The 16,018-nt window shown below is 44.8% G+C and overlaps 1 protein-coding gene across 1 annotated transcript in view; it reads right to left on the minus strand.

Moving 5' to 3' along the window:
• The window catches only part of LOC144505342 (PH and SEC7 domain-containing protein 2-like), a 118,847-nt gene that overhangs the window by 97,980 nt on the left and 4,849 nt on the right, over positions 1–16,018 (minus strand). The window contains exon 2 of the mRNA XM_078231463.1: positions 8,968–9,465. Coding sequence (XP_078087589.1) covers positions 8,968–9,465 — 498 coding nt within the window. The remainder of the gene's footprint in view (positions 1–8,967; positions 9,466–16,018) is intronic.

The raw sequence follows: 16,018 nt of genomic DNA on the forward strand, positions 1-16,018 counted from the left end.
ATAGTGTTTTTAATACAAATATTTCAATTCCATTTACTCTAAAGGCAAACAGATTGAAGCACTGCCACTCAATGGCTTTGTCATGTAATTACATCCCTACACAATCCTGTCTTTTGGACAGAATACAGTATTAGTAAGGGGTTGATGCAGCTAACATTATCCGCTTAATTCTGAATCAAGGCTGCAGGAAACTGGTGCCGCTTCTGCACAGGCATGCATTGGCCAACTGTTCGCCATCTCACAGTGGCTGACCACTTAATTCAGGAGAGGCACAGGGAATGTCCAATTGAAGAGCAAGGGCAAGAAGAAAAGTAGAGGTAGGGGATGCTGGTGCAATATTTAAGAGGCTATGAGAACATTAAAAATCAGAGCAGGAATAGACCATTCAGTCCCTGGAGCCTGTTTCGCCACACAATAAGATCATGGCTGATCTAATTGTCGCCTTAACTCCACTTTCCTGCTTACTCTCATAATTTTTAACTTCCTTGTCAATCAAAAATCTGTCTAGCTCAGTCTTGAATACATTCAATGGCGCAGTCTCCACTGCTCACTAGATAAGAGAATTTAAACATTAAAGACCCTCGACGAGAGGGAATTCCTCTTCATCTTTGTTTTAAATGGAAGACCCCTGAGTTTTAAACTTTGCCCCAGTTCCAGATTTCCCCACAAGTGGAAACATTCTCTCACCATCTACCCTGTCAAGCCCTTTTCAGAATTCTATGGGCAGGATTTTCCGCACCTCCCTCTCTGAACTTCAGAGGAGGTTCCTGGGATTAGGGGTTGTCTGATGAAGAAAGGTTGATCAAGTTGGGCCTACATTCATTGGAGTTTAGAAGAATGAGAGGTGATCTTATTGAAGCATATGGGCTGAAATCTTCCGGCGTTTCCACTGACAGGATCTTCAGGTCCCACTGATGGAGAACCCCCGCACTGGGTTTCCTGGCGGTGGGGTTGCATAAAAAGGGAAACCCTGTTGAGAGCGGCGAGACCAAAGGCTCCTGCTGCTGGTCAATGGCAGGCCACTTCCACTGCGGTGAAACATGCAACGGGAAGTACGGAAAATCCTGCCCACAGGATTCTGAGGGGGCTTGACAGGGTAGGTGGCGAGAGGATGTTTCCCCATCTGTAGGAATCTAAAGTCTATTTATTAGTGTCACAAGCAGGCTTACATTAACACTGCAATGAAGTTACTGTGAAAATCCCCTAGTCACCACACTCCGGCACCTGTTCGGGTACCCTGAGGGAGAATTTAGCATGGCCAATGCACCTAACCAACACATCTTGTGGACTGTGGGAGGAAACCAGAGCACCAGGAGGAAACCCATGGGGAGAATGTGCAGAATCCGCACAGACAGTGACCCAAGCCGAGAATCGAACCCAGGTCCCTGGCGCTGTGAGGTATCAGTGCTAACAACCGTGCCGCCATAGAACTGAAAATAAGGGTCTTCCATTTAAAACAAAGATAAAGAGGAATTTCTTCTCGTAGAGGGTCTTCGGTGTTTAAATTATCTTATCCAGTGAGCAATGGAGACTATGTTCAATGAAACTATGTTCCTCCTTAAATAAGGTGACTAAAACATTGCACAGTACCCTAGCTGTGGTCTCACTAATGCCCTGCACAGTTGAAGTAAGACTTCCATACTTTTATGCTCCATCTGCTTTGCAACATAGGCCAACATTCTGTGTCTTCCTAATTTTATGTCGTACCTGCATGTTAACATTTTGTGATTCATGAAAAGAAGGCTAAGAGAGAGGTATTCAAAATCATCCATATAGTAGATGGAGAGAAGCATGAAATGATCGAGAAAAAGAATGCACAGATTTAAAGTACTTGGCAAAAGAAGCAATAATGATATGAGGAAAAACATTTTCATGCAGCAAATGGTGGGGGTTTGGGAATGCTCTGCCTGAGAGTCTGGTAGAAGCAGATTAAATTGAAGTATTCAGAAAGGAATTAGACTCTTATTTGAAAAGAAAGAATGTGTAGGGTTACAAGGTGAAAGCAGGAGAATGGAACTAGGTGCATTGCTCATTTGGAGAACTGGTGCAGACACAATGAGCCAAACGGCTTCTTCCTATGGCATAACAATTCTGTTATTCTGTAATATGATAGGTACAAGGTTGCTCAGATCCCTCTGCAGCTTTCTGTAGTCTCTCTCCATTTAAATAATGCTCTGCTTTTCTGTCTGACAACTTCACATTTTCCCACATTATACACTGCCAACTTGTAACCTTTTAATGGCACAATCTATTTTGTGTATGTCCTTAAAATCACATCAGCTGATTTTAAAGGAAGATGTTTCAGTTTCTGTTGGTATGTAGTCTCAGGAATTAAAGTACACCAGCACTAGTATCAACCTCCATCCTAGTAGGGTGTCCACTTAGATTCTGGGTGATTCAGAAGTTATGTGATTCACCTGTATGGATAAGATGCTCAGTTGGAACTCTTCGTCATATTTCTGGACATATTTTTCTTCACAGTCGCAATTCCTTTCTGCCATGTTGCAAATTCTTTTTGTAGAATGCAACTTGTTCTTCTTTTTGAAGGTACCCAGATTCTCCTTCTGTATATTCTTCTCAGGGGAAGCTGGTCTAGCCTAACAAGCTTTTGCAATGTGACACATTGCCATAATTCTTGCATTAACTATCTTTGGTCCAGCATTCACACACTGAATGGCTCATTTTTGCACATTTGTGACATGCTTGTTGCTGTTTTGACTACTTATGGTAGTTTCCAACTTGTAGATCTTCATTCCTGCAAAGTCTCTTTCGCAGCCAGTTTCATCTACAGTGCGATTTCTACTGCTGTTTTTAAAGTCAAAGCATGTTCAGTAAGCAATCTTCTTTGGGTAGCCTCATTTTGGAGACCACAAACTAGACAATCTAGAAGAGAATCTTTGAATGACTCCCCAAACTCACAGTGTTGTGCCAGCCTTTTTAAGGTTGCCACAAACTGAGCAATGCTTTCGCCTTCCACTTATTTCCTTCAATGGAACCTGAGCTGTTTCAGCAATGATCATTGGCTTTGAAGAGTATGCTCTTCAAGGATCTTTGTCAAGTCATTGTAAGTATTGTGCCTGGCTTTGTTGGATGAACCAAGTTCCGGAGTGAATTCAAGGTTTTACTTCCTACTGTACTGAGAAAAACGGATACGAGCAACTTGTTTTCAATTTTATGCTCTTGTACAAAGCATTGAAAACACTCAGCACAGGAACTCCAATGATTTATTTTCTTAATTTAAGGGCTCATGGGTCCCAATTGACTTGCCATTTCAATGGCATGCATTAGCGGCTCAAGACTGCTCAGTACTTTATTTAAAACCGTCTTCTAAGTACTCTTCTTTTTACCTTGGAAACCGTCGACTTGAAGGTTTTTTTTAAATGACCCCAGCCATACAGCAAAGTCTCACTTTTTAAAAATATGCCAGATACTACTTAGAATCTCACCCTTCTCTGACCAGAGAGAGAAAAAAAACCTTTTAAAACCACATAGAGAACCTTTTTTCCGACTTGTCTTCCTGGCACTTTAATTTTCAATCCTGTTGTTGGTTCTCCCCAGTCCTCTAAAATTCGAAGTGTGAGGACCCACGATAATTGTTTCCTTTCTACTTAGGATTTTTGCTCGATGAAACAAAATCCTGACTCGCCGCCAATTTTTTTTTCTGTACTATCTTAACTATGTCAGGGGTTGTGGGTTTTACATTAAAAAAAAGATGTGGTTTGCATATGTGGATTCAAGGTAACAACAACAGCTTTATTCTCAGAGATGTGCTCTGAACTGCACCCAAGAAAAATCTGAAAGTAAAACAGCAGCCTGTGGCAACACCCTAATGACATCACCTTCAAATCATATGGTCAGTTCTTAAAGCAACCTGCAATCATTTTAAATATGTAACATCCACCCTGCTTGTTACTTCCTCAAACCAGTCTGAAATAGCCTCTGCCTTACTGCTGCCTCTGCCAGGAAGTTTCCGCCATCAACCAGTTTTCTGTCCAATGCTATTTTCAACCAATAGTGCTCTCTCTGACTGCTGCCTTCTACCAAGGAACTGAACAATGCCTGCAGTAAGAATAATAGAAGCTGGACACCCGGTGGTCAATCGTTTAACAATGCCTCCCTGCAGGTTCTCCTTCAGGCCACAAAGACAAAGCAGGAAGTCTTCCCCCAGGGATAGGAAAAGGAGACCAACCCGCCTAACCAAGCATTGTAGAGGAAGTCAGCAGTCATTGGTTACACCTAGAACTTTGATCTTGTGTCATGCTGTGTCAGGTATGCTAATGATGTCCTTCTGTCTGCCAAGGTGCATTCTCCGTACATTTTTCCATTTCTGAAAGTGCATAAGAATCACAAGAAACAGTTATGTATTAGGGTGTCCTGAGCCTTTCTTGTGCATATCGCACTGCACCTTGCCTGTGATCCAGATGTCATTCATCTTAACATTGCCTAATTTGCACCCTCTTCCACATCCTCATCATTTAAAGAAGCATCACAATCGACAAGGTTCTCATTATTCAACACCTCCCAGGTTGTGCACAGCAGGCCACCATGATTCACGAGTGCCTTATTAGGGCATACTGAAGGGCTCCACTGAATTGATCTCAGCCCTGAATCACAGCTTCAGAAGCTGAATAGCCTGCTTGAAGGTGGATCCATGGCAAGTGTTGGGCCTCTTCTCTGCGTGCGTGCATGGGTTTCCTCACAGGCATGAGGCATATCCATCCCTGAAGGCACACAGGGTCCAGAAAAGTTGTGGTACCTGAACTGCTGAAGTACGTAGGCAACATGGCTATTTCCTGGGAACTGGATAGCTATTCTTAAAGATCCACATCTGGTAGTCGCACATCAATTGAACATCGAGCAAGTGGAAACCCTTTCTTTTGAATGTGAGCGCCTTTATGGCCACATACATACACTCGATCATACCCTACACCCAGAGGAGCCAATGATGGCTCTGAGTCCAATGAACTGTCCTCTTTGTTATGTCAGAATGAAGTGCATGCTCTAGTTGTAAGCGAGAGCAGCTGTTACTAACTAGTGAAAGGTTAGGGCATTAATCTTAATTATATATAAGACTTGGTTTCCACTGGGGGTGGGGCAGTGGAAGGAAAAGGGACACCATGCCATGGTTTTCCTGATTTTGTGAATAAACCTATGTTAAGAAAAGACTGACTCAAGATTACTCCTTTACTCAGTAAATGAGCTTTAAATTATATCACTCCTGACTGTCTTGATCGATGTAGTAGTGCATGTAGTTGCTGACCTCTTGAACATGGCATTGACCACCTCCTTGTTGCACAGATGGGCCACAGACTGAGAGATCCCTCACGTCTCCAATAGATCATTGAAAAGACCTGGAGGTGTTTTAAGTTTATTTATCAGTGTCACAAGTAGGCTTACATTAACACTAATGAAGTTACTGTGAAAATCCCTGAGTCGCCACGCTCTGGTGCCTGTTCAGTTACACTGAGGGAGAATTTAGCATGGCCAATGCGCTATGTCTTTCAGACTATGGGAGGATAACGGAGCACCCGGAGGAAGCACACGCAGACAGGGAGAGAACGTGCAGACTCCGCACAGACAGTGACCCAACCCAGGAATTGAACCCAGGTCCCTGGCGCTGTGAGGCAGCAGTGCTAACTACTGTGCCACCGTGCCACCCAGAAGTTGAAAACCATAATGATCTTCAATACCACTGGTACTGGGTAGTTATTAACTCCCATGGGTTGCAGCTCATTTTGTAGAATTACGCAGAGACTACCGCCCTGAGGAGCTGCAGTTTTCAAAGACACTGCTGCACAAGCACCTAGAAGTAGCTCAGGTCTGAACAGTGGAACTTTTCCTGTGGATAGTCACTTCTGTATGTAGGAGGCTGTTGGCATGGCTCTCTGTACCCTTCTTCATCGTGCCCATCCCGAGGTTGGCCCCCCCCAATGTGCCACACTGAACTTCCTTCCCCTTGAGCTGCTCCACCTACTCCTAGAGGGCCCCGAAACCTAGCTCGATGAGGCCTGTGGTAGATGTCCTCTCTCCTCGGCCTTTTATCCTGATCTACCGCCCCCCCCCCCCCCCCCCCCCCATCCTAATTTGTTTCTTGGGAGCAAGTGCCATTGTACCAATGTTAAACCTGGTAACCTGGCAGCATGCCCCCCCCCATTCACACATTTTTTCCCCTTTCTGTCATTTGGTAATCCCCTCTGTGCACTACCCGCCCTGCTACCACACATTGGCTTTGTCAGTGGTTGGCTGAGAGAGTCAGCACTGAGCTCCCACTTCTTTGCTGCATTCTTTAACGAGGCAAAGTTCTCAAACCCCCTGGTCTCTGTGTGCCATTAGTAGATTCCAAAGTTCAATGTCAAATTTTAGTTAATTAGCCTTTTAAATATGTTATATGGTGTCCCATCAGGTCAGTGTGTGAGGTCCATCCTCCATGACTGCCACCAGTGGCAAAACCCAGAAGCAATGTTAAAACATCAGGTTCCCCCCCTCCCCCCCACCCACCCACCCCACCCCTACCTCTGAACACATTCTAAGTGGCCTGTTAAATTCATGCAGCCTCAAATTTCAGCTGTTTTAATGTTATAAATGTTGATTGACTTCTCGGGATGATTCTCCCAGCCCGCTACATTGCTTTTGTAGTGCAGCGGGCTGGGAGACGCAAGCGGAGGCTATTTCACAGACTCCCTGCTGGGTGCCACGGCCTCCACAAGTCTCTGGCAACCAGAATTCTGGCGCCATCAGCTCCATGCCAGAAATCGGTGCAGATCTGCATAATTTATTTAAATTAGTATTTAAATATATTTTTATATGATGAGCGGGTCGGGGGATGAAATCTCCAGGCCCGCTAGCATCTCCTCCTCCACCCCCCCCCCCCCGCCCGCCCCCCCCGCCCCCCCCCACCCCCCCCACCCCCCCCCCACCGCCCCCGCCCCCCCCCCACCGCCCCCGCCCCCCCACCCACCGCCCCCGCCCCCCCCCCCCCCCCCCCCCCCCGACACAAGTGTTTCACTCCAGCGAGGTTTACAATAGGTCCCCACTTGCGGGAGTTGGCAGCCGGAGCACATGGGAGTAAAGGGGGGCCATCGAGGTCGCCAGAGGGTCAGGGGGGTAAGGGGGTGCCCCTTGGGCACTGCGACCTTGGCAGTGCCAATGTGGGCTCCTGGCACTGCCCAAGGGGCACCTTAGCACTGCCCATCGAGCATGGGGCAGTGTCAAGGGGTGGGGCCCAATGGGGCGAGGCCTAATTGGGGCAGGGCCTCTGGTGGGGTTAGGGGGTCCCACAGCCACTCTGAATAGGGATCGCGAGCAGGGGGAGGGAGGCTGGCACTGTGGGGGTCACGGGGCTGATCAGCGATCGAGAGGCCAGCAGTGTGGGGCCACTGCGCATGTGTCGATGTCGGCGCTTGACAGATCGGCGCATGCGCAATGGCCCGCTCAGCGCAATTCCTCTCCTGTAGGAATAGGCCCTGCCCACAGAATTTTCATGTGATTCACGCTAGTGCACACTACAGTGCACAGATTGTGGGAGATTCATTTTGAAACTTCTGCTGAAAAAAACAGCAGGATTTACTCCAGTTTTTACATGAATTCGACACTTCGAATTTTTTGGGAGAATCGTCCCCCTCCTGTTGGTACTTGATTGGTGGGATGGTCCATGCTGCTGGATGTTCTTGCCTTATTCTGCTGTATTCCTGGGCTAAGCTTTCCATGCTTTCTTCCCTCTATGCTATTCTGCAGTAACTACTTAACTCTCCTCCAGCCCTTTGTCATTTAATCATTCATGCTTTTCCCCATCACAAATCTTCCCTTTGCTTAAAAACTGTTATCTCAAACATCTTCTAGTTCTGAAAGGCCAGAAACTTGAAATGTAATTCTGTTTCTCTCTCCAGAGACTCTGCTTGTACTCTGAACATTTTCAGCATTCTGTTTTAATTTCAGGTTTCCAGTGAAATATCGTGCTTCTGCTTCAGAAGTCATAACTCATCTCTAACTCTTCTGTCATATTCTATCCCACGTGAACTCTCACAGTCCTAATAACCCTATCTTCATTAATCACATCAGTTCCTTATCCTCTAAAACATTGATTTCAAAATCATTGCCCCATCAATAAATCATTCATTGTCCCATCCTTCCTATTTCTGCAACTTTCTTCAGCCTTATGCTCCTATGGGGAGGCAATGGCAGAGTGGTATTGTCACTGGACTAGCGATCCAGAGACCCAGGATAATGTTCTGGGGACCCAGGTTCGAATCTCACCATGGCAGATGTTGAAATTTGAATTCAATAAAAATCTGGAATTAAAAGTCTATTGATGACCGTGAAACCACTGTCAACTGTTGTAAAACCCCATCTGATTCATTAATGTCCTTTATGTAAGGAGATCTGCTGTCCTTACCTGGTCTGGCCTACATGTGACTCCAGATCCACAGCAATGTGGTTGACTCTTCTTTCTGAAATGGCCTAGCAAACCACTTAGTTCAGGGCAATTAGGGATGGGCAATAAACGTTAGCCCAGCCAGAGATGCCTGCATCCCATGAATGAATGAACCAAACACAACTCTTCTCTTCTGATTCTGGACTTGTCTTCACATCCTCTGCTGCAACTCCAGCCATGCAGCTTTTAAATTTCTTAGCTACACAGTCAGGAATACTTTTCTCAGACTCCAGTTTGCTAGATTACTCAGCTCCTTCAAAATCCATCCCAAAACCTTCCCCACCACTACTAAATGTTAATGGTTTTGAGCTAGGAATCATTTTGGGAACACCTAGCCTTGGATACTCCATTAAAATTACTCGATGGAAATTCATAGCCTCGGAGAACAGTTTCCTGACAATTACACACTTATGTGCTAGGACCAAAGTGAAAAATTCTCATTGTTAAAGTAGAGCAATTATTTTTGTTAATACACATTTAAAATGTTCAACATAAAATAAGTTTACACTGAAACTGCTTTTACTTAACCTATTTACCTGATGGAGTTAACTATCTTGTTGATGTCATCTTCTAGTTCATCTCTCTCGTTGTGCAAACCATTTGGCATGGACTTCAAAGAGGACCTGCTCAGCACATTTTCAGACCTGCTGCTCGTCAGTGAGTGTCTCAGTGGACTTTCAACACTTCCCTCATTCACCTTAGATTGACATTCCTGGTCATCGCTACCTCCGGCTTCCAGGATTTCTCGCTGCTCAGCAACCTGAACCAGCTTCTGCTGTAACAGTTCAGGGGTTTCCTTAATTCGTTGCTGAATCAGTGGTGTGAGTGGGGCTTCAAAACTGATACAACTATCTGTCTCATCAGTCAGTGACAATACATCCAAAGAATCCAGGCTACTGTATGAGGTCCCTTTCATAAGATCAGATTCCACAATTCTTTCAAATGTAGAACTGAATCCATCTCGACTGTCCTTCACTTGGACTTGTTCTTTTTCTACAGTTGCACCATCAGGCATCATATCTTCAACTATCAACCTGTTAACAGACCATCGCAAAAAGAATAACATTTAGTGACGTTTTAAACCTTTTCTTAAATGTATAACTATAATTAATGCATTTACTCTTTTATTGAACAAATAAAATACTTAATTGAAAACAAGAAACATTTTGTAAAAGTTATAGTCATGAATATATTGATACACGGTAAAAAAAAGATTTACAATTTCCACACATCTATGTGAAAAAAATACTGATTCCATCAACTAAAGGGTGGCACGGTGGCACTGCTGCCTCACAGTGCCAGGGACCCGGGGGTTCGATTCCCGGCTTGGGTCACTGTGCGGAGTCTGCACATTTTCCCCGCGTCTGCGTGGGTTTCCTCTGAGTCCTCCGGTTTCCTCCCATAGCCCGAAAGACATGCTGGTTAGGTGCAGTGGCCATGCGTACCCGAACAGGTGCCGGGGTGTGTCGACTAGGGGATTTTCACAGTGGCTTCATTGCAGCGATGCCTACTTGTGACACTAATAAATTTTTTTAAATGCTCGTTACATTCTACAATTCTTAATGATGGATTAAAGTTTATTGGAAATCAAAGGTACTTGCATTGCACCTTTTGAAACATATTGGAGGTTAGATACTGGATTTTATAAAAAAGGACAATTTTATTCCACTTACTCGAAAAAATAAATCTGGAAGTGTTAAAGAGTGAATTGGATAGTCTCATCTATATATCTTTTCCAATCTACTTCCATTTAGAAAATAATCATTTCCATTAAAAGATGTAATTTTATGAATTGAGTTCTCAGAATCACAGAATCACAGAAACCCTACAGTGCAGAAGGAGGCCATTCGGCCCATCGAGTCTGCACCGACCACAATCCCACCCAGGCCCTACCCCCACATATTTTTACCCGCTAATCCCTCTAACCTACGCATCTCAGGACTCTAAGGGGCAATTTTTTTTTAACCTGGCCAATCAACCTAACCCGCACATCTTTGGACTGTGGGAGGAAACCGGTGCACCCGGAGGAAACCCACGCAGACACGAGGAGAATGTGCAAACTCCACACAGACAGTGACCCAAGCCGGGAATCGAACCCAGGTCCCTGGAGCTGTGAAGCAGCAGTGCTAACCACTGTGCTACCGTGCCGCCCCTATAACTACAGTTCTATAACTACAGAGGAAATGCAAACTCAACTACAGAGGAGAATATTGCAGTTCCAGACTCCTGACACCTTTAGCTATAATGTCAGGTCACCTCATTGAAATAGAATAGCAGCAGTCCCGGTACACCACACATGATTCACTGGGAGCACACAAGTATTAGGGGATGGAATATCCTGTTCCAGCAGCTCGACAAGTGTTGCTAGTCACCTTTAAAAGGGAACTAGCAACAAATTTAACATCCAAAGGAAAGCAGAGAGGAAGAACATTGCTCTTCCAAAGTCCAGCTGTGAAGGTGCTTCTGCAGGAGATGCTATGGAGAAAGTTACATCAGTTTGGAGGAAACATTCCAATCAAGAATATTATTAGAGCAACCAGGATGGTAATACATTTTTAGGCGTTTTCTTCAGCTGATCACTCTCAATAGTTTTATTCTCTGGCTCAATGTCATAATCACAGCAAAAGATAGACCCTCACTGCTTATGACCTAAAAAGTGCATTTCACTGTCCAATATCTGGGCAACTTATAGCATGTTCAGGAATCAAACAGAAACCCTCATCATCCTACTTTGATTTATGGTAATATCTCATATCCTTACATAATTTACCTTGACTTCTCTATATCATGGTTTAGGCTACAACTTTTTAAACAGTAAATGCATAAGTGAACGGGAGCAATAATAGTAGATTTATAGCACTTGTATGCTTAACTAACCTGCCTCCAAAGAAAGAAAATTATACCGAGGTGTGTTAAACTGAAATGCAAACTCAACTACCCATATTTCCCTACATCAGTGTTTCCCAAACTGGGATCCACAGAACCGTGGGATTCCATGGGACTCATAGAGGCTATCGCGGTAAGTCAAGCCATTTTCAATTTGAATAAAGCTGTCCTTCCAGCTTGTCCAATCGAAGGTGATTTTCACACCATGTTGGCTACTGATAGCCTGTGCCATCAGCAGGCAATGCACTGAGAACCCGGCCTCTGACTGGATGAGCTGGAAATAGAGGCAAAGTCAGACAGCAGCAAAGTCAGGGCAAAAACAAAGACAACCGGACGGTCGAGCAAGATAGGCCACAGCCACGGGGCAGAAGGGTAGCCGACTTGGAGGCCAAGGCGAGGAGTGGGGAGCAGAGGCCAAGGCGCAGGGCGAGAGAGAGAGAGAAAGATGGGAGTGTGGACAGGAGCAAGAGAGAGAAGTGGGAGTGTGGATGGGAAAGAGGTGGCAGTATGGGTGGAGAGAGCGATACTTGGGAGTGTGGACGGGAGAAAGAGGTAGATTTGTGCATGCGAGAGAACGGGACGGGTGTAGGAATGAGTGTTTGTACATGAGAGAGAGAGAGAGGGAGAGCACGTATGTGTGTGTGCTTGTGCTTCTTTTGGGTGTGAGTCTTTGCATGTGTGTGTGTATGTGTGTGTGCATGCACATGTGTCCAAGCAACATTCCAAATGTTAAACAAATTTTTTGAGCAAAAGAAGCAGCATCACTCCTCACATTACAAATAACAAAAGGGTAAGTATTTGTTTAAAGTTTATTTATTAGTGTCACAAGTAGGCTTACATTAACACTGCAGTGATGTTACTGTGAAAATCCCCTAGTTGCCACGCTTCAGTGCCTGGGAGAATTTAGCATGGCCAATGCATCTAACCAGCACATCTTTCAGACCGTGGGAGGAAACCGGAGCACCCGGAGGAAACCCACACAGACGCAGGGAGAACATGAAGACTCCGCACAGACACTGACCCAAACCAGGAACTGAACCCGGGTCCCTGGAGCTGTGATGCAGCAGTGCTAACCACTGTGCTACCGTGCTGCCCAAGAGTAATTTTTAATTATAATAAATGTGGACATATAAGGAATAGAAAATACTTCTATCAATTTTTTGTATGTTTCTGCCTATTTCTCAAAACAATCGTTTTTTGTGATTTAGCTCTTCAACATAAGAAGAATGTTTTTCAGGTTCTCTTGGGAGGTCAACAAGGTTCTGTGGCTGGAAATGTTTGGGGATCCCTGCCCTAAATAATCATTTTTTCCATGCCGATTTGGTGAGGACAGTCCATGGCAGTGTCTTTGATTTATCTTTTATCTCTTTCTGTCTCTCTGACAGCGTCTGATTGATTGTTTATTGGAACTAGACAGGCTGAAACAGAAGTGTCACATGTCAGAATGTGCACTCTTAAATGCAGTTTCACATGAGTCAATATCAGGAATCATGGGAGCGTTTCTGATTGGTGAGCTTCCAAAGCCCACATTCGGAAAAGAAATAACAACTTCACATAGTAAATAACAAAACATTCCAAGACTCTTCACGGATGTTATAAAGCAAAACTAGACACTGCATCATATAAGGCAATGCTCGGGAAGGTGGCCAAAAGCTTGGTCAAAGAGATAGATTTCAGGGAGCATCTTAAAAGAAAAAGGCAATAGAGAGTCAGCAGGGTTTACAGGAGGAATTTGAGAGCCTAGGGCCGAGGCAGCTGAAAACTTGGCCACCAATGATGGGGCAATTAAAATCAGGGATCTTCAAGAGGCCAGAGGCTAGGGGATTTTCACAGTAACTTGTTCATTGCAGTGTTAATGTAAGCCTACTTGTGATACTAATAAATGAACTTTAAACTTTAATTAGACGAGCGCAGTTATCTCAGAGTGTTGTCGGGGCGGAGAAGTTTACAAAGAATGGGAGTAGCAAGGACATTGATGGATTTGAAAAGCGAGGAATTTTAAAATGGAGCCAGTATAAGTCAGCAAGCATTGAGATGAACTGAACTTGATTGGTACAATCAAGGACAGCCAACTGACTTTTGGTTAACCCGGAGATTAGATAGTAGAATATGGGATGCCAGCCGGGACTGCATTGAAATAGTCAAGTCTAGAAGTAACAAAGACATGGATGAAGCAGCAGATAAGCTCAGGCAGAGTGGAAGGCAGGTGATGTTACAGAGGTGGAAATGAGCAGTTTTAGTGATGGTGATGATATGTTGTTGGAAACTCATCTTGGAGTCAAATATGACAGTCTGGTTTAGTCTCAGACAGTTGCCTGGGAGAAGAATGAAATCGGTAACTAGGGAACAGAGATTGGAGTGAGGACAGAATATAATGGCTTCAGATTTCCCAATATATAAATGGGTAAGCAATCTGATAATTCTGCAGTCAAGTGGGGTAGTGCTGAGGTAGAGCTGAGTGTGGACAGAATATATGAGAAAACTAATGCTATGCTTTCTGATGATGTTGTAGATTTCTTAGAGACAGGATGTATGTGCATTTAGAACGGAACAATCTCATAAGTGACAGACAGCATGGTTTTGTAAGAGGGAGGTCGTGCCTTACAAATTTGGTGGAGTTTTTTGAGGAAGTGACAAAAACAGTTGATGAAGGAAGGGCCATGGATGTTGTCTATATGGATTTCAGTAAGGCATTTGACAAAGTCCCACATGGCAGGTTGGTTAAGAAGGTTAAGGCTCATGGGATACAAGGAGAAGTGGCTAGATGGGTGGAGAACTGGCTTGGCCATAGGAGACAGAGGGTAGTGGTCGAAGGGTCTTTTTCCGACTGGAGGTCTGTGACCAGTGGTGTTCCGCAGGGCTCTGTACTGGGACCTCTGTTATTTGTGATATATATAAATGATTTGGAAGAAGGTGTAACTGGTGTAATCAGCAAGTTTGCGGATGACACAAAGATGGCTGGACTTGCGGATAGCGAAGAGCATTGTCGGGTAATACAGCAGGATATAGATAGGCTGGAAAATTGGGCGGAGAGGTGGCAGATGGAGTTTAATCTGGATAAATGCGAAGTGATGCATTTTGGAAGAAATAATGTAGGGAGGAGTTATACAATAAATGGCAGAGTCATCAGGAGTATAGAAACACAGAGGGACCTAGGTGTGCAAGTCCACAAATCCTTGAAGGTGGCAACACAGGTGGAGAAGGTGGCGAAGAAGGCATATGGTATGCTTGCCTTTATAGGACGGGGTAGAGAGTATAAAAGCTGGAGTCTGATCATGCAGCTGTATAGAACGCTGGTTAGGCCACATTTGGAGTACTGCGTCCAGTTCTGGTCGCCGCACTACCAGAAGGACGTGGAGGCGTTAGAGAGAGTGCAGAGAAGGTTTACCAGGATGTTGCCTGGTATGGAGGGTCTTAGCTATGAGGAGAGATTGGGTAAACTGGGGTTGTTCTCTCTGGAAAGACGGAGAATGAGGGGAGATCTAATAGAGGTGTACAAGATTATGAAGGGGATAGATAGGGTGAACAGTGGAAAGCTTTTTCCCAGGTCGGAGGTGACGATCACGAGGGGTCACGGGCTCAAGGTGAGAGGGGCGAAGTATAACTCAGATATCAGAGGGACGTTTTTTACACAGAGGGTGGTGGGGGCCTGGAATGCGCTGCCAAGTAGGGTGGTGGAGGCAGGCACGCTGACATTGTTTAAGACTTACCTGGATAGTCACATGAGCAGCCTGGGAATGGAGGGATACAAACGATTGGTCTAGTTGGACCAAGGAGCGGCACAGGCTTGGAGGGCCGAAGGGCCTGTTTCCTGTGCTGTACTGTTCTTTGTTCTTTGTTGTCAGGGAGCAGCATGTAGACAGGAAACAGGAAGCAGCCAGGATTAGATCCTCAGGGTGCACCAGAGGCAACGGTGTGGGAATGGGAAGGGACGCTGTTGCTAGTGATACTCTGGCTATGATTAGAGATAATCGAACCATGTGAGAGCAGTCCCACGTAGCTTGGTGACAGTGGAGAGGCGTTGGAGGAGGATGGTGTGGTCAACCATATCAAAGATCGGGAAGAACGAGGAAGGATAGTTTACTTTTGACATAGCCACCGAGGATGTGATTGGCGACTTTGGTAAAAGTCGTTTCAGTACTGTGGCAAGGACAGAAACCTGATTGGAGGGATTCAAACATGGAGCTTTGGGAAAGATGAGCATGGTGGGTGGCAACATATTCAAAAAATTTGAAGAGGAAAGGAAGGTTAGAGCTAGGGCAGTAAGTCAAGGATTTTTTTTAAAGAGGGTGATAACAGCAGAATTAAAGAGAGGAACAACACCTCAAGAGAGAGAACTAACTATTAACGACATCAGCTAAAGTGGGGACCAGAAGGTGAGTCTCCTGAACAAGATGAGTTCGAAGAGGGCATAAGTGGAGACAGGATGAAACTAAAGAAGAATGCAAGTTCAGAGCAAGAGCAGGGAAGTCCTTTCAAGAAATGGGTCTATACTTTTCAAACACACATGCAAATTTGTTTCAGAAAGAGCAATTAAACATATTCATATAAAACACACAAGAGAAGCGATCTTACTGACTCGGCCCGCCGGTCAACTGGTTTCTCACCTCTCGCAATCTTACCAGTCCTGGATTTCCGGTGTGATCAGCCTCACACAACGGAAAGGTGCAATCTTAATTTTAACATGATTAGTGAGCCCAG

The sequence above is a fragment of the Mustelus asterias genome, chromosome 16 (genome assembly GCF_964213995.1).
Source record: "Mustelus asterias chromosome 16, sMusAst1.hap1.1, whole genome shotgun sequence".
Lineage (NCBI taxonomy): Eukaryota > Metazoa > Chordata > Chondrichthyes > Carcharhiniformes > Triakidae > Mustelus > Mustelus asterias.